The sequence below is a fragment of the Stegodyphus dumicola genome, chromosome 1 (genome assembly GCF_044657685.1).
Source record: "Stegodyphus dumicola isolate Sdum_Otavi_A_Nest chromosome 1, ASM4465768v1".
Classification (NCBI taxonomy): Eukaryota; Metazoa; Arthropoda; class Arachnida; order Araneae; family Eresidae; genus Stegodyphus; species Stegodyphus dumicola.
In genome coordinates, this window is record NC_140768.1 from 156,527,003 (window position 1) to 156,547,411 (window position 20,409).

At 32.2% G+C, this 20,409-nt stretch overlaps 1 protein-coding gene across 7 annotated transcripts in view; it reads left to right on the forward strand.

Moving 5' to 3' along the window:
• The window catches only part of LOC118198151 (centrosomal protein of 104 kDa), a 100,845-nt gene that overhangs the window by 48,483 nt on the left and 31,953 nt on the right, over positions 1-20,409 (forward strand). For all 7 annotated transcript variants that reach the window (XR_004759707.2, XM_085822463.1, XM_035369760.2 and 4 more), the window contains one exon: positions 18,729-18,853. Coding sequence is in view for 6 of the 7 variants with exons in the window: in XM_085822463.1 (XP_085678589.1) it covers positions 18,729-18,853 (125 nt within the window). In the remaining variant the exon portion in view is untranslated. The remainder of the gene's footprint in view (positions 1-18,728; positions 18,854-20,409) is intronic.

The following is a 20,409-nucleotide window of genomic DNA, read 5'->3' on the forward strand; positions in this document are numbered from 1 at the left end:
TGTACACCTTGCACCAAAAAAATGGTATAGAATATACATTTATATACAACATTGTTCTAACATAGGTATTCTGACACAAAACTGGACTTTTATGAATTGAGATATCTTTTTTCCATATTTCAATTCAATGACTCAAATTAAGCCTGAATGTTAAATTTTGCAAAATTTGGTGAGAAACTTACCAAGAAATTTAAACATTTATCCAGGTGCACTTTTTTAATTTTGTGCCAAAAATTATTCACTTGGCAAAATTCTTAATTTATGGTAACCAATTTTTCTTTCCCTTTCATTGTGCACGAGGAAGAATAGAAATGTTCGTTTTCTCAAATAATTTTAAAAAAGTGTGTAAACCATATTTGCCATAATTATCACTTATAACAAATATGGCAAATTTCAAAATGTGCCAATATGCACGAATATCTTTGGAAAATTTTAATTAAAAAGCTGATGTTTACACCACAGTTTCTCATATAGAGTATTAAATTATGTGCATTTTTCCTGCATTTCATATAAACTTATTGAACTGAATTTAAACTACTTTGTCGATAGTGCATAAACCACAATAGAATAAATGCACACTTTCAAATTCAGTATATTTGTTTACCATAGCGACACTCTGACGCTAAGTTCATGTAACAGCATTACATTTCATTCATAACTCAGAATGCACAAAAATTATATCATTTGATGAATTACCTAATCATTGCCACATGTTTTATTCAAATACTATAATAAACCAAAAGTTATGCATAAAAGAAATTAAACAAATAATAAAAAGAAACAGTTTTTCACAGACGATTCAACGCTGCGTACCTCATGTGCATGTGCTACTTGTAAACATTCTCCTTTCTCCAAGACAGACTGTCAACAATATTTGCTGGTAATGCAAAACACTTATTTCCTCGAATTTCATTAGAGATATATTTCTCACTCAATTAATTTTGTTCTCACTTTGAGGCAAAGCAAAAATACATTAAAACTCAAAATATTTTCATTAAAAATTTAAAGATATAGAAAAACATAAAGCACTAAGCACATTTAAAACGATTAAAAAACAATTTTTACAATTAAAATTGCTTGCAATTCAGCCAGCAGGCAGAACGACAGATTTTCGGTGCACCAAACTAAAAGTTTCCTTTTGGTTCCACTTGACAAAAAGACACAGAAGGTGCAAAAAAATTAATTCACTATTCTGCTAAGTTTCAAATGATAAACAAATATTGCTGCTGTGGTTAAAAAAAAAAAAAAAGGCTTATCCTCACTTATACAACTTTTAAATTAATTTAGAAATCAAACAACAAAAATAAGCATTTTTATTTTCAAATTTTCACAGGACTAGTTTCGATGATTTAACTGAACCACCATCGTCAGCTGCAAAAGTGCTAATGAACAAGATAAGATATATGATTAGATAAGATAAGATACGAAAGCCTGGACAGGAGATAAGCTACTGGCGCCATCTGTTGATGAAACCAGAACTAAAACATAGTTCCTTTAAAGGCTGAAGGCAAAGATGGATTGGAATTAGGGTCGTTAACTAGAACAGAAAGATTTTTTTGTATATGAAATGCCTCTAGAAAATCCAGTTCACCAATGGAAGATGTGTTTTGGATAATTTTGGCAGCGGAAAAATTGAAAGTGTGATTTTCAGACCAACAATGTTGGGCAACAGAAGACTTTTGTGTTTCCTTTTTTCTAACATATGCCTCATGTTCCATAACGCAAAATTTTAAGTCTCTTTTAGTTTGGCCAATGTACAGGGTTCGTACGGTCCTTAAGAATCCTTAAAAGTCCTTAAGTTTTTTGGGATTGTTTTTTGGTCCTTAAAAGTCCTTAATTTCATCAAAATTGGGAAACAGTCCTTAATTTTAATCATGTGAAATTTCTGTCTGTTTGTATGACTGAAATTTTGAGTGCGAATTGCCATTTTGGAGGTATATTTTTGTCGATTCACTGATAAATATGGTTATCTTTTGAATGGGTTATAATGTGTTCCTATTTCTAATATAAATGGTGGGATACTCGAGTTTCTAAGCAAGAAATGAAACATAAGCATTTCGAAATTGTTTCACTTTTTCTAATGAAGAGATTCTAAATAACTTTTCGCTTGGATGGGACGGCTCTATTCAGTTTCTATAGTAAATTTTTAATTCCAAGATCTGGCAATTTTTCGACGATTTTTTTTAAAAGTTGTAACATTGATATGTTTCATTTAAATAATGGTAATACGAGGATTGGAACTTTAATAGTGGCAACTATTTATTTACAAGAAATACAAAAGTGATTCATGTCACCATGTTTTACAGTCCTTAATAATAGTCGCCAGCATTGTGTACAACCCGTTTCCAACGATGTGGAAGTCGCAGAATACCTGTAGCAGCGCCTGTTTTGTTGATAATTTGAATGGACCGGTCTACTGCCACAAGAATCTCAGGAACAGTTTGGAAGCGAGTGCCACGAAGTGGTTCCTTTATCTTAGGAATTAAGTCATAGTCACAAGGGCTTAGATCTGGGGAGTATGGTGGATGGTAAAGCACTCCCCAGCCCCATCACTTGAACAAATCAGTCACAGCTTGCGCTGCATGCGGCCGAGCAATGTCATGCAAAATGAGAGGAGCGTTCTGCAGAAAGTGTCGCCGTTTTTTTTCTCAAAGCTGGTCGGAGATTGTGCTCCAAAAACTAGCAGTAATACTGTGCAGTAACGGTATGCTTTAGGATGACACCATCACAGTCGTACACGAGAATCACCATAACTTTCACATTGCTGGAATTCTGACGAAATTTCAAACGTCGTGGTGAACGCCATTCGTTTGATTGGCATTTCAGTTCTGGCTGGTACGATCAGGCCTAAGTCTCATCCAGCATAATGATACGGCATAAAAGGCATCTCCTTTGCGCTCATAGTGCTTCAGGTGGGTTCGGGCAGCATCGTATCGTGGCCATTTCTGCATTTTCGTCAATTGATGTGGAACCCATCGTGAAGCAATTTTTCTCATGGACAGGCGTTCCTTCAAGAATGTGCAGCACAGTCGTATGCGCTAATCCTGTTTGTCCGGCCAGCTGACATATCGTTTGGCGGCGATCTCTGTCCATTAGTGCGGCAACAGCCTGCACGTCTGCATCGCTGACACTCAGACGACTTGGCCGCAGCATGTCTGCCACGTTTTGGCGTCCTTCATTGAATGCTTTCACCCACATTGCTACATTTCTATAAGGCAATGCACATTCCTCGCAAGCCTCTTGAAGCCCTTGATGACACTGTCGTGCTGTACGACCTCTGGCACATTCAATTTTTATCCAACATCGTTGTTCTTGTTTTGAAAACATCCTGACAACACTTACTTTAGACCGCGAGCTAATACAAGGATCCATTCTTCTCGTCACTCCGCATGCGCATGGCATAGGCAGGACGAGTCTTTTTGCCGAGAGGTAAGGTAAATATGTATTTCACATGTGGTATACGCGATATTCTTTGGTTTTGTTGTGTAGCGTTTTTTCAGCTGTGTTGCCACTATTGAAGTTCCAATCCTCGTATATTGAAATTCTATTTTAAAAATAACATTAAAATATAATATTTTTATTTTTTGCTGTCTCATTATAAAGTTCTATTTTGGCCACTTATTATATAATATTTTGAATCTGAAAAATAAACAAGGTATAATGCACAATTTACGAAACGGTTCTTAGCAAAAGCAAAATAGGTATGTAAGTAATTAAAAATATTTTCTTTTTAATTTTTTCATGATAAGAATTTTCTCATGTAATTGTCTCATAATATTCAGAATTCTCAGAGTATGCATCAGTTTTCTCTATAAAATTAATTTTAAGCTTTTTAAATCTGATTTTTTTTTTTTTTTTTTTTCAAAAGATTTCTGGCTGTTTGGTGTTACAAAATTGGTAGGGGTAATTTTTCTTTGGGACAGTAGACATTACAAATTGAAGAAGGATGCAACTTGGAAAGTTTAGAAGGATTTTAAGGCAAGATTTATAGACCCACGATTCTAGAAGGTTCCAGAAAAGTGTGACAAAATGAAAAATGTCTATGTGTAAAAATGTACAGATAATGGATGTATTTTACAGAAAATGTGCAATGAATTTCTTACTTTTTGGGGAACATCTGGAAGAACAATGAAAACATAATATTTGAACATTTTACTTCTGAAACTAGAGTCTTTTTTTTTTTTTTTTTTTTTTAACATGCTTATTTTTCCTTTATTTTCTCTTTTTTTCACTAGACACGAGCATGGGAAATATTAAAAATGCTTCTAATCGTATCACATGGACAGGCATTATAGAAAGGAATTCTTTGATTAATAAAGAAATCGGAAAGTGGCAATTTAAAAGATTCATCTAGTATGTCTTAATGCATCATACACAGGTCTGACGCTATGCATTTTTACACCTGGTAAAACCACATGGAATATTAAATTTATATCTGTAGATCCTAAATTTTGCTCACTATTGCCCTTTTAAATTCTGCTTCTAGTGCATGTTCTAAATTCTAAAAGTTTTGCCATTTCTAGATTGTGTTGCTCGGTGTGTCACTAAATTCTAAACATTCTGCCACACCAGCTCTGTAACCGGCCCTTACCATATATATTTCATATTTCTTCTGAATGTTTGTATTGCTAAAAAAATAAAATTAGTATATGCATTCTAAATGCATTTAGTTTTTTTTTTTTTTTTTTTTTTTTTTTTTTTTTTTTTAGAATAACAGAAATCTTTAATTAAATGCAAAAATTCTAAAATGAAAAGGAAGCATGTTGAAGAAAGAAACCAAATACATACAGAGAAAGAAAATTATTCTTCAAATATATATACAGTTATTTATAATTTCAGCCTTTACTATAATTTCCCATTTCTATTTCCTCCCTAGAATGCAAATCACTTAGAAAGTTTAAAACTGAGGTTTTAAACTTTAGTTTTAAAACTGAGGTTTTTGGTGTGTGAGACAGAATGTGTTTTTAATCTCCTCTTGCTTGCGGCATTAGCTCCTGCCAGCTCTGAAAATTTATAACTTTTGGTCTGCATTATCGCTGCCGGCATTTGAATTAGTTATGACGATAGATATACTGAGTCAGCTCAAGTTAAAATTAAATTGTATAGTCTTTGACCACTAGTGCTCCTTTTTTGTTTGAATTTGACTGTTCTTGTTTAATTACATCACCACAAACTGCAATTGATTTGATTAGCATAAGAACATGCCTTTAAGTGTGCTTTTTAAATAAGAGGCTTATTTACACCTTTGTCTAACTTTGTAGTTACTTTCAGACATAGCGATAATTTGCTTCATGTCTGTCGGCAGGGGGTTGGACTATTTAACTTATACCAGATCAAATAAACCCTCATAGGTACATTGTGGAGAGGTTGACAAGTTAGGAGATACAGCACACAGAAACTAGTGAGAACGTTGGTTTGGATATTGAAAGAAATTTTTAATTTTTAGAAAAGATGCTTAAAGAGAAGGAAATCGATATAAATTAGCCAAAATGTCTGGGCAAGCTTCAGATTAAAAAGACGCATAATATTTTGTTGAGTGTGTTGCTACAAAACATAAATGTTTTGTAGCTTTTAATGTATGATTATCCTAATATCGTTTAAGAATCAATGACATAAATAGCATGTGTTTTAAACTTTGAAATTTTATTAGATTGTGATTTTAATAGGGCTTTTAAATAAATATTATTAAAAAATAAGTAAAATTTAATAGTGGTCATGTAAATCCATAATGACTAAGGTTATCTAACTACCTAATTCAATTATTTATATTAACCTGTTGTCCTGCTTTTAGTCAGAAACCTGAACATCATTTTAACTAACTTAACAGATCTCATTGGAAAAAACCCTCACAAGATTTTTAAGAGACATCTCTTTTTACCATATGATTTGAAGTTTTTCCCTTTTATTCCACTCTACCTGCATTTCTCATTTCTTCATGCCTTCATCAGCATTACAGGTTCATTTCAACAATTCACCTGATACAATGTGTTTGTGCATTTTGGATTTTATTAACCACTCGTATGGTGCATAATAACCTTCAAGGTTTTGTGCCATTAAAAGTCAACCAAGCAACCATCAATTATTTATAACAGCTTACCGTTAAAAATTATCTTTGCATATTAAAGTGAACTATTGCCTTTCATTAATCCTTACCGTGGTACAAGATAAAACACAAAAATGTAAAAATTCATGTAAAACTTTGTATGCAGTGAGACCTAAAATAATACAAAGCAATTTAGTATCACCTCTGATGCTTTAGTGGCTTATTGGAACCTTAAAATATGTTAACTGGGCTACAACTAAGGTTCCCACCTTTCCCGGAATTCCTGGGCCCTGAAAATTAAAATCTCGCGGCTCCCAGAAGGAACTTAAAATAAATATTACTCTTCCAGAATATCAGGTTCTCGAAAGTAACGATACAATGCGCACAGACAAAATGGTAGAGAGCATCGAAAATGACACAACCATGCACAGCAGCCAAAGAACATCTATGTCAGTACATATTCTTTGCAGCGATCTACGGTGAGCGGTGAGTAAGCGCCTTACGGATGAGTCGTGGTTTAATGTCGGCGTGTCGCGTTTATGCGCCCTCATCCCCCTCACCCTCTCAATTTAATCCATTCTTTAATTTAGTCTGCAATTAGCTAGCTATCCACGAAAAAGTGCGTATTTTGAAATTATTTAAACACTTTCATAATAACGTCTAGTGAAAAAAACAATTCTGATTTTGCAAGTGAACAAGTGCTACAAAGAAAGACAAAATATTCCATGTCGTTTCAAGACAAGTGGTTAACTTAATTTGATTGGCTTATGAAGAGACACAACTTTAACGGAGAATGTAAATTATGTCAGAAAATGGTTAATATTAAGTATGAGGGTGTTAGAGTAGTGACTATAACCTAACTGTACATTACCAAAGCAAGAAACACCTATCGTTAATATTGAATAGGGATTCTTCGCAATCGGTTTCAATCTTTTTCGTAAAGAAATATTCAAAAGAAAAGGACAATATATCAGCAATTGAAATTACTTCAGTCTATCATAGCATGAAGCACCATCACACTTTTAATAGCCAGGATTGCACAAGCAAATTGTATAGCACTCTATTTCTAGATTCTTATTTGACAAAATGATTTCTTGTGGTAGAACGAAATATACAATTATTTGCGAGAGTGTGCTTGCTCCTGCAGCTTAAGAAATACTTTTAAATGAGGTTCAGGAGGCCGATTTTTCTTCAGTTGCGACTGCCAAAGAAACATTTTTTCTCTTCCCGGAAACATTTTTCCTCTCCCGGATTTTGATAGTGAAGAGGTGGCAACGCTAGTTAGAACCCTTGGAACTCTACACGAAGCTATAACACTAACCGCATCAGACAGAGCCCAACTAACTTTCAAAACTTGCCAACCAAGCACACATCAGGCCTTTCAGTTTTGTTCTGATCATCAGGTCTCTCTCTCTAGGAAAGGAGCAGCAGTGACAACAGCCATTCTTTTGTTATAAATCATTCTGATTCTGATTTTACTTCTCATTTTAACCTATGCCCCTTGACACAAAATCTACCTCCTATTTACTAAACCTCTAGATTGAGCAAGTATGTGACCATGAGACGTAAGAAAAAAAAAAAAAAAAAAAAACATGAAACTAACTATTAGTAAAACGTAAATAAAATGTCACTTATCTTCTCTCAAATATGCCGAACTGTTATAAGTGTATAATATTTAATGTTATTTGATAAATTGCATAAAGTATATTTTATTCTCAAATTTATTAATAATTATGTTAATTAAGTAATGGTTAATAATAATGCATCCTAATTACGGATCTGTTTTATTTTTTTGGATGGTATTACAAAAGTGAAGTTCAGGCAGAGATAATATTTTTTATTGAATTTATTAATTTCTATTTGATCATAAGTCCTTAATTTTTTTCATTAATGGTCCTTAAAAGTCCTTAATTTTCATGTGCAGAAATGTGTAATGTAAATTAAACCACACTGGCAAGGAATCCTGTAAATACCGCAGGAATTCATATCCGGAATGGGGTCCCTGAGTTATGGAACTCGGAATTTTATTGATGGGAGAATAAATGACCCGAAAGTTAATGTAAAATCATTATTCACCGATGTTGCAGTGAAGGGTGCATTAAGATGTCTAGAAACCAGACTTCGCGAATTTCATTTCTCTTGCATCGAAATTGATGAGCTAATTTCTCTCACTGAATTCTGTTCGAAACAAACACATTTTGTTTTCCAAAATAAATATTACAAGCAAACTGAGCGATTAGCCATGAGAAGCCCCCTCAGTCCCATCCTGGCTGATATTTACATGTATTCTTATGAATCAAAATTGTTTGAAACTTTAAACTTCCCGGTATGGTTCCGCTACATAGACGATACTTTTACCCTGTTTCAAAGTAATAAAGATGATTTAAATAAAGTTCTTTCAACAATTCATTCCAGTGATCCTGCTATTCATTTCACTTTTGAACTTCAGACTTGCAATTCTCTTCTGTTTCTCGACATTCTGGTCACACGTAACACATCCAACTTCAGTACTACAGTTTACCGTAAACCTTAATCGGTTTGCCTTACACCACACTTCAAATCCATGTCATCCGACTAAACAAAAGTTAGCTTCATTTTATTCCTATGTTTTCCGTACACTTCAAGTTTGCTCTTCCAAACTATCCCTTGATGAAGAACTAAATTATTTAAAAGCAATAGCTATTGACAGGGGATTTTCACCCAACATTATTAATCAAGCAGTTAAAAAATTCTCATCTCAACACACCAAAAGGCACACTCTTGTTTTAGGAGATTATAAAAATTCTGTTGTCATTCCCTTCTTTCCATCGTTAGCTATAAAGTTGCATGTATTTTGCAGAAATTTAACTTTCGGGTCGTTTATTCTCCCATCAAAAAAATTTCGAGTTCCATACTCAAGGATCCCATTCTGGATATGAATTCCTGGGGTATTTACAGGATTCCTTGCTAGTATGGTTTAATTTACCGAAGGTAAAGATGGATTGTAATTAGGATCGTTAACTAAAACAGAAAGCTTTTTTTTAATATCAAATGCCTCTAGAAAATCCAATTCACCAATGGAAGATGTTTTTTGAATAATTTTGGCAGCGGAAAAATTGAAAGTGTGATTTTCAGACCAACAATGTCGGGCAACAGAAGACTTTTGTGTTTCCTTTTTTCTAACATATGCCTCATGTTCTTTAATGTGAAATTTTTAGGCTCTCTTAGTTTGGCCAATGTAAATTAAACCACACTGGCAAGGAATCCTATAAATACCCCAGGAATTCACATCTGGAATGGGACCTTTGAGTATGAAATTCGGAATTTTATTGAAGGGAGGATAAGCGACCCGAAAGTTAAATTTCTGCAAAATACGACAACTTTATAGCGTGATGGAAAGCAGGGAATGAATACAGAATTGTTATAATCTCCTAAAACAAAAATGTGCCTTTTAGTGTGTTGAGATAAGAATTTTTTACCTGCTGGATTAATAACATTGGGTGAAAATCCCCTGTCAATAGCTATTGCTTTTAAAAAATTTAGTTCTTCATCAAGGGATAGTTTGGAGGAGCAAACTTGAAGTGCACGGAAAACATAGGAATAAAATGAAGCTAACTTTTGTTTAGTCGGATGACATGGATTTGAAGTTTGGTGTAAGGCAAACTGATTAAGGTTTACAGTAAACTGTAGTACTGAAGTTGGATGTGTTACGTGTGACCAGAATGTCGAGAAACAGAAGAGAATTGCAAGTCTGAAGTTCAAAAGTGAAATGAATAGCAGGATCACTGGAATGAATTGTTGAAAGAACTTTATTTAAATCATCTTTATTACTTTGAAACAGGGTAAAAGTATCGTCTATGTAGCGGAACCATACCGGGAAGTTTAGAGTTTCAAACAATTTTGATTCATAATAATGCATATAGATATCAGCCAGGATGGGACTGAGGGGGCTTCTAATGGCTAATCCCTCAGTTTGCTTGTAATATTTATTTTGGAAAACAAAATGCGTTTGTTTCAAACAGAATTGAGTGAGAGAAATTAGCTCATCAATTTCGATGCAAGAGAAATGAAAATCGCGAAGTCTGGTTTCTAGACATCTTAATGCACCCTCCACTGCAACATCGGTGAATAATGATTTTACATCAACTTTCGGGTTGTTTATTCTCCCATCAATAAAATTCCGAGTTCCATACTCAAGGACCCCATTCCGGATATGAATTCCTGGGGTATTTACAGGATTCCTTGCCAGTGTGGTTTAATTTACATTGGGCAAACTAAGAGAGCCTTAAAATTTCACATTAAGGAACATGAGGCATATGTTAGAAAAAGGAAACACAAACGTCTTCTGTTGCCCAACCTTGTTGGTCTGAAAATCACACCTTCAATTTTTCCACTGCCAAAATTATTCAAAAAACATCTTCCATTGGTGAACTGGATTTTCTAGAGGCATTTCACATTCAAAAAATTCTTTCTGTTCTAGTTAATGACCCTAATTCCGATCCATCTTTGCCTTCAGCCTTTAAAGAAATTATGTTTTAGTTCTGCTTTCATCAACAGATGGTGCCAGTAGCTTATCTCCTGTGCAGGCTTTCTTATCTTATCTTATCTCGTTCATTTGCACTTTTGCAGCTGAGGATGATGGTTTCGTAAAACCATCGAAACTAGTCCTGTGAAAATTTGAAAATATAACGCTGATTTTTGTATTTTGACTTCTAAATTAATATTTGTGTAGCATGTTATTTTATCTTAACATTTAAATTGTTGGTAATTCTTCAAATATTACATACAGATTAACTAAAGGCATAAAAACTTTAATAGGAAGATAAGAGCAACATAATAAATCATTTTTGAAGCAAAATATGTACAATTTACCAACATATAAGAATAGAAAAACTTGGCTCACTGAGCCAAGTAACAGTATTACATTTATATATATATATACTTTTGGTGCGGGCAATTGCAACCAAAAAGGGAGGTGTATAACTGCATGTTAAAGCAGTCCTGTATACAAAATTTCAACGTTCTGAGACTACTCGTTTTTGAATTATGCAGGATACGTACGTATGTACAGATGCCATAAAAAATCTCTTCTGAATGCATTTTAATAATTCATTAGGGGAAAAATAGAGTCCTTTATTCTGTCCTTACATACAGATGTCACTCAAAAATATTGTTAAATTGCATTGAATAACAGTCAAAATGAATATTTTCATTGAAATATGGCTCCCAGAATTTTTCATGATTACAGTATTTCCTTTACTTTTACAATGAAGCAGAGTTGCCAACTCTCCCGATTTAGGCAGGAGACTCACGATTTTCGACCGCTCTCCCACTAACACGGTTTACAATATATTTCTCCCGACTTTTTCTTATTCTTAAAATTTCTCACAATTTTTATGGAACTTGGCTTAATACTTTGTTATATGAACAAAAAATAGTCATTTTGGGCGTCTGAAAGCAATTGAATTTTCTCTAGATTATATCTAAAACAAAACCTTGTGAATTAGATAACTTCTGCTTTGTGAGTGAGAGCATATATGTATCCAGAAACGTTGTTCTCCAGTTCTCCAATGGGTATCGTGCTCCACTGCATGTCATCTGCCATATATTAGCCAATGAGGGCAATTCAAGCTGTTATTTGGATGTTCTTTAGTTATTTCGGTCATTTTGTCCCGAGTTGTGTGAGTACATGTGTCTTCGGGAAATAGTTTTAGAAATTATCATCTTTTGTTATGTCTGCGAGAAAGGTGAAATACTCGTGTACGTTTCAAAAATCGTACACAGTTGACTTTCCTTCCATTATTTCCTCAAGGAAATGTAATAAATTTGTGATGTGTACCGTCTGTCGTTGCGATTTTTCGATTTCGCATGGTGGAAGGGCGGATGTTCTCAAACATGCGCGTACACAAAACACAAGGACAACATAAGTTGTTTTGAAAAAAAATGAAAAATTAAATTTTTCTTCGGAAACAAAGGAACAAAAAGTTATTAATGCAGAATGTCTGTTTTCTGCCTTTTTACTGGAGCATAACCTGCCACTGAATGCATCGGAACATGCTGCAGCTTTATTTAGAAAAATGTTTCCCGATAGTGAAATCGCTAAGAAGTACTCAAGTGCAAGAACCAAAACAGGTGCAATTGTTAAAGAAATGGGTTTGAAAAATAAATCTTCAGTTACTGATTGCATTAAAACAGCTCCATTCTGCCTCTCTACGGATGGAAGCAATAATATCGATTCAAAACTATTTCCAATTGTTGTTTCTTTTTTTAATCCAGAGTCTTCAGAAATTGAGTGCAGTTTACTTTCTGTCCCCACTTTATAAGGACATTTGACAGGCTTTGATATAGCACAGCTAATTATTAAAACTTTAAAAGAAAATGCAGTCCCTCTGGATAATTGCTTAGCATTTGGTGCCGATAATGCACAGTATTGGTAGGCTTGAAGACTGGTGTTGCAGGCATCTTAAGAAAGGAAAATTCAGATTTGCAGATTATGAGGTGCATCTGTCACCTCTTAAATTTAGCAGCTGAAAAAATTGTTGATATTTACTATTATCTTGAAAGGAGTTCTAAAAGGAAGGGAAAATTGAAACAGTTCCAACAGCTGCATAACAGCAGTTTACAATTAGAAAACTTGGATGAAGTTATAAAATCAGCTAGGATTGACACCCAGTTGAGTTTAATTGGAAAACTGAAAGATGCTGATGGAATTTTAAAATATAGTGAACTGTCTAGAATTATGTTGGCCGTCTTGCTAGTTCCCCATAGTAATACAGAGTACGAGAGGATTTTCAGTGTTGTTGCAAAAACGAGGACTAAATTTAGATCTAATATTAGTGATGAAACATTAAAAAAACTTTTATTAGCGAAAGCAGGCCTATGTGGCAATTGCTATGAACAAAATTATGAAGTTTCTTTCTTAAAGAAAGCAAAATCTGCCACTGTTTATAATATTTGTAAAAAATTGATTAAGGTGGGTTTTTTTTTTTTTTTTTTTCTTCCTCCCCTTAAATGATGCAAGTAATAAAAGTGTTTTTTACGTGTAAGGTATTTTTGTGTTGCTTGCATTTAAGAATTAGTTACTATTTATAGTTAATTCATTATTAAAAACTATATTTTCATCATTTAAAGAGTCTTTTTAACGTGAAAAATCTCCCGATTTCTTAAAAAAATCTCCTGATTTTTGAGTGTCATAGGTTGGCAAGTATGAGAAAGTAAAAATTCTAATTTTTGCAAGTGTGTCTCGACATATATCTAGTTTAAGTTGATGACAAAAATTTTATAGGTTATAATTCAAAAAATTTTTCCAAAAATCTCTAAAAATTTTTAAAAATATAAATTTTAAAAACAAATCAGAAAATAGCTACAAAAGTTAGCAAAAGTTATTTGGATTGAACTTAATTTTGAATTGTGAAAGAAGGAATTAAATAAGTTTTATAAAAAATGGAAATATTAATAAATATATACCAAATTAAATTAACATTCAGGAGCTAACACTAATACAGTCAAAAGTCGTTAATTCGGACATCCATAATCCGGACCTCAAAGCTACAAACTTTCTGCGCATGCGTCGTGTTGACCATACGCCGCGTAAGACCTTTACGGCTGCGAATATGCATATGCACATGCGCATAATACGTTTACGCGTGCGCGTTTAATGTATAATGGACGCTATAAGCTAAGCTAAAATTATCTAATTCAGTTAATGTTGCAGATTGCATTGTTCCTTAATCTTCGAATTGGATCCGGCTTATTATTTTTTGCAGACAGTAAAAGCAATTTTATAAAAGTAAACTTGAACTTTCGATTATGTCAAATAGAATTTCCGATGCTGGAGCTCCCAAAGGATCTACAAAACGAAAGTATGTTTTGATGTCCATCAAACAAAAAGTGGAATTGCTGAAAAAAATGGATAAAGGCATATCCTTTGTTTCTCTAACTATTCCGAAATCTGTTTATCAATTTCACGCTGCTCTGCGGGGGAGGGGAATGTCGCAGTGCACAATGAACTGGAAGTTGATCTGTCAGCACTATCCTTATCTTCAGGGCAGATGTTTTTATTTTATTTGGCTTATAGTTCATTACTAAATGTAGTATTTCATCTCGATGTACTCTGTCTTTGATATAATTTAAATCAGATTCATTATAAATATCATTAATACACATCAAATAGGTTTCTGGTTGCAATTTTCTAATTTCGACTATGCGTAATGTATGCTTTACGCATGCGTGTGTTGAAAGAAATGTTTAATAAAGTAAACAAAGAAATATTAAGCTTTATTTTTGTAAATTTTGATATCCTTTAGATCATAATTGCTCTTTATTTCATAAATCGCGACTTCATATTTTTAATTTTATAATTTCAGCATGCCATCTTACCAGATTTAAACTGATGATCTATAATCCGGAAAAACCGATAATCCGGAATCGCCGAAGTCCCGACGAGTCCGGATTAAAGACTTTTGACTGTATTAGAGAAAGCCCGATTTTTATGTCAAAATACCTATGTTAAAACAATGCTATATATAAATCTAATATATATTTTAAGTCGCATTTAATGCCATCACAGTGATATACAAGAATCACTGTAACTTTCATACTGCAGGAATTCTAATGCACTTTTGATTTTCATGGTTGCTGGTAATGATATCATGTTTTTGACTGGCATTTCAATGTTGACTCATGATCTAACTCATCCAGTCCAATGATACAGCATAAGAAGACGCAATGAATTGGAAGTTGATCTGTCAGCACTATCCTCATCTTCAGGGCAGATGTTTTTATTTTATTTCGCTTAAAATTCCTTACTAAATGTAGTATTTCATCTCGATGTACTCCGTCTTTGATATGATTTAAATCAAATTCCTCGTTATTATAATTCGCTTCCGATAGCGAAGAACACAGAGGTTATTGAAAACGAAAAAATTTCGATTGACAAATTAGTCGGCATTCTCGACGCAGCAATTATAGGACTTGAACAGCGGAACTTTGTAACTGAACAAGAAATTATGTCTGTTTATAGAATTAAAGAGAAAGTATTATCACATAAAACGAAGCAACTTAAACAACTTACATTGAAAGGAATGTTTAATAAAGTAAACAAATAAATATTAAGCTTTTTTTTTTTTTTAATTTTTATACCCTTTAGATCATAATTGTTCTTTATTTCATAAATTACGGTTTCATTTTTTTAATTTTATAAATTCTGCATGCCATCTTACCAGATTTAAACTGATGATCTATAATCCGGAATCGCCGAAGTCCCGACGAGTCCGGATTAACGACTTTTGACTGTATTTAAATATGCGCCAAATTGAATTACCATTAATGAACTAATTTTGTAAAACTGCTTGTGCGATTTCTGCTAAATTCTACACTTTGGCATAATTTGAGCCATGGAATCGAAATATGGAGAAAAATCAGTTTCAGAAAAAGACCGATTTTGTGACAGAATACCAATGCTAGAACAATGCTGTATACAAATCTAAGGGATATCCTAATTTGCTCTTTGAGACATGAAAAACACAAGTTAAATTTCGCTAATCTGCCCAGCAGAACATGAGGTGCATACCTGTGTCCTTTTTTCGTGTGTGAGGTGTGCATAAAAACATTGAATATAAGCCAGTGAACTAATTAACTACATTTTCAAGAAAGTAACTCTTAAAGATGTAGCTGAGTAATGCTCATACAAAAGCTGCTGTTATTTCAGCTGTATTTTAACAAAGTAACAGTACTAAGAAACACTTTTTGTCTCTATTCAATTTTTATTTTATGTGCTTTGAAATTATTTAGTGTTATATGTTCTTCGAATTTATCTCAATCCATTCTAATAACTTTCATAATACTTAGTAAAGGACATCTGCATAGTTCTATAATTTATATACTTTTTACATAGTTTTATTTAATCTAGTTTTCTGTGCTAAGTATTGAAATTAACTCTCTGAGTGGCATGTCCGGCTTTATCTGACCATGAGATTTTTTGTCACTTGATACATATTAGCTAATAACTTAAGATATTTTGCTTTCTTACTTTCTTTAATAATATAAATGTAATTTTAATGAATGTAAGTTTATGAAAATAGAGGCTAAAATAAGTAATTATATAAATTTAGCTAATAAATACTGTGTAATTAGAGGTCTTCATGACAAATCCCAAAACCCATGCCGCTCAGAGGGTTAATTAGGAACTCCCTTGTCCTGAGCTGATTCTCTGGAAATTTTTCACACATACATAAGTGTAATAATAGTATAGTATTTTACAGAATTTTTTTTTTTTTTTTTAGAATTTATTATAGGTATTTATTCTTAAGTATTGAATTTTTCTCACTGATCCTCGTTTAACAGTCAGATTGTTCATCATGGAATTTCAGTCATTGTATCACTAATTAACTGATGTATTATCTTCCAAGTGAAAGTTTTTCAGAAATTTGTAATGTAGTTTTGGCTACCTTCCCCAACACACACAAAAAAAGGGGGAGACTTTTTTTTTTTCTTTAACTATTGTGGAGTTCGTAATAATTATGATAGTTTTTTTCTTCTTAGTGCATTTAATTAAAAACATTTTGTTTATTTTATCTTATGCTTTATCAGCATTATTTCTTAACAAGCACATTTTAACCAAATTTTGATTCCTGTTTCTACAATTATTTCTAATATATCTTTTTTGGTGATATGATAATCCCATACTATATTGGTCTATGTGTTGATAGTCAAAATGTAGCTCAAATAAATTACAAATATAAGTAGCATAGTTTGCACCATATTTGTTATTGTTCATTTCCTACTTGTTCTGCTTTTTCCTATCATAAAGCACAGTAGGTACGCACATTCGCATTCATATGTATTAACTTTTAAGCTTGATCCTATTATTCAATTTACAATTCTTAATTAAAGCTTCTTTTTTTAGCAGACAGCTAATGGTCTTCCTGAGCTATACCTTCTCATGGAAAGGAGATTAAAATTAAATTGAGGCTTTCAAAGTTTTATGGGCTTTGCAAAAAATCATGAAAAAGAATTAAAAAAACTTTTTATAATGCAGTTTTTTATCTCATTAAGACCTTAGTATTGATTAATAGTTTTATCAAATTTAATTAGTAGTTAAATCATGCTTCTTTGTGTAGTTATGATGCTGCATTTTCAACTAAAATTATTCAAATCTTGCTAAAAGTTACACCAACATGAGTATATAAAGTATTGTTAGCTTCATTATTTTTTTACTATTCAAGACTCTCTAGATAAAGGATTACTGTATAAAATATACTACTTGTTTTACTGTTTTGTTGTAGTAGAACCTGTGTAAGAGTCCTGTAATCCAGAAACTTTCGAAGTGATTTGAACAGGAATTTGATTTTTAATAAATATATGCATTCAGTGTATATTGGGCTGCTAGATAACTACTAATTACTCATTGTTCTTTGAAATTCAATCTTTAAACATTATATATGGTCAAGAGTAGGATGACAATACTTTGAAATTTTTTAAATAAAAATAGATAGCTTCTTTTTGTATTTGGTAGCACCTATACTCTAATTGTTAATTATCATTCTTCTTTACACCGACTAGTCCATACTGAAGTATGTTCAGAAATGATGATATTTTCAAATTTATTGCATGGGTGTTTTTGTGGTTTTCCCCATGTGTAATGTGTATATGAGCCAATTCCCCTTAGAACGTCCTCCATGAAGGCATCCCTCCCCTTAGGCAGATAGCCCTCGAGGCTTTGCTGTAATTAAATAACCTAACCTAACCTAAATTTTCAAATTTATCTCTCTAGATAGTATTTATTACTAAATGTGATGAAATCTTGAATTCTTTAAAGTGTCTCTTTTGTTAGCTTCTAGATAATTCTTCAGTTTTGATTTTGGAATAAAAGCAGTAAATTTTTCCTTATACTTTGTAAGTAAAGCGACTGTATTCTACTTCAGATTATATATTAGCTATTTACATATTAAATGATTTCACTTATTAAATTTCTTTTTCTTAAACTTATCTCAAAGATTAAATTTACAATTGACAGAAAGAAATTTACAGTTGAGAAGTACTGTTGGAAAATTGTTTCAAGGTTAGAATGTCATTTACAAAATTTTCTACTGACTTTAATGTACCATATTGTATACACAGTATCTTTTGAATTTAAAAAATGAAAGAGTAATAAATGGAGGCTATTTCCTTGATTAATTTTGTTTAAGCTCTTGCTAAACTATTTGCATTTTCAATATGCTTGAGAAGAGTTATTTTTTATAGCATCTGCGTATAAAAATTACTTCAATAGATTGCTCACTGTATTACCTCCTTGTTTTTAAAAATCTTCCAAAATGAATTTGATGTACGTAAATGTTTTTTGAAGGATACTTGAGATATTGCTGTTATTGATTTAATCTTCTTTCTCTGTCTTTTTTTTTTTTTTTTTTTTGGGGGGGGGGGCACGCTCGCGCGCCCTGTGTAAGAGGAGAGGGGCAATCAAATAAAAAAAGAATTACTAAAATAAAGTTGATGGTTTTATGAAAAAATTATATTGCAACAAAGCTATATTCTATTAATGATATCTCTTAATTACATGTTAAGTTTTCATACATTAAAAGAATGTAAAACTCTTAAAAATATGAGAATTCATTAAAAAGAATTCTGTGTAATTTTTTGGGGTGGAAAGGGTAAGAGTATTTTCTATCTCAGTGTAAATATTAATTTACAATTTATTTTATTCTAGAACTCACAATTCATTCAGCAGTATGCAGTGACTCCTATACAGAATGTCCTTAATGTTCGCCTTGCTCAAGGACGTTGTGAGCTCATAGAAAAAATTGTCAAAAAATATCCACCTTGGAATTTTAAGTATGTTGAAACTTTTAAGATGTTAAGTAGAAAAAAAATCAGAAAATTTTGTTGTAGTTTCCCACATCAGAAAAGAAAAAAAAAATTTTTTTTTTTTTTTTTTTGCTTATATTTAAAATCCTGTCCTGGCAAAAATAAAATCTATGGATTCAGGCCTGCCATGAAAGCTGACAAACAAGAAAAATAAAATTAAAAAAAATATATTGAAGCAGACCATGACAGGTGTTGCCATAGTATGAAGCATTATCTTTTAATTTATCTTCCATGTACCTTCATTCATAGTGGATTCTCAAGTGTTGTTATTTGCCAAAACATATTTTTTTTTTTTAAATTTAATCAGTCTGTTATTGAAAAATAAACAGCAGTTTAAAAGAAATGCACGAAAAGAAAAGGGTCTTTAATTTCACAATTCTGAGTATAATGCAAAAAATATGTTTTCTACTTTTTTAATAATGTATTTTATTGAAGTAAATAAATTTAATTTTTAATGCAGCCAAATGATGGTTTTTATGAATATTTGTTTAATTGGCGAAAAAGAGGTTTTTAATGCTATGTATTACTTAATTGTAACCTATTTTTCTCCTTTTATGGTGTTTTACCCTTTTTAATCTCTTTAACATTTTTTGTTTGTTTGTTTATATTAGTATGTATAGATATTGGACTATAATCTGAAGTTTCCATGCTACAGTCTTCTTATTTGATCATGTTTCAAAGGACTGTGACCTAAAGTTTTCATATTACAAGCTTCTTATTTTATCTTATTTTAAAGTTTTTATTATTGCTCAACCTTCGTATATTTAGAAAATTCATACAAATCTGCAAGCAATTGCTTTTGTAAGGGTAAATTGGAAACCTTTAGTTTGCATATTTTGACAAAAGAAAGATTATACTGATTTTACCGTAATTTCCGGAAGAAAGGCCGCATCAGCGTAAACGCCGCACTCGAGAAAAATGGCGGGAAAAAAATTTAAGTTACACAGAAAAAATTTAAGTTACACGCAATAGATTAAATTGCGCATGACATCGTCGTGGGCCGTATAGATGCAAAAACTCAACCTAAGTACTCATATATGACATACCAGTTAAGAAAAATGCATGAAATGAAACCATAACTCAAAAATAAATTAAAGGTAAGAAATGTGGAAAATATATTTATCTTCACGTATATACTTATATTTACCCACTAAAGAAGTCCATATTTGTAATACTCAGACTATATTATAAAAAATGTTGCAACAACAAAATATTAAATTTGGATGACAAAAGGAAATTTTAAATTTTACTTACGAATTACAGCAAACTATACATCATATGAAGCCATCAAAATCTGATTCTTTACTATCTGAATTAAAAAGATTTAGTAAATCCTGATCTAAGTCTTCCAGATCGTCACATTCATCCTCTTGGTTTACAGTCTCTTTATCTAAGGATATAATTTCAGCTTCTTTGAACCCTGCTATTATTGACAATGTTTCTACTGATTTCCACGCACTTCCTGCCCACTTTGCAATTTCTTCATAAGATGCTCTACGCATTTTACCGCTTTTGGTTTACGT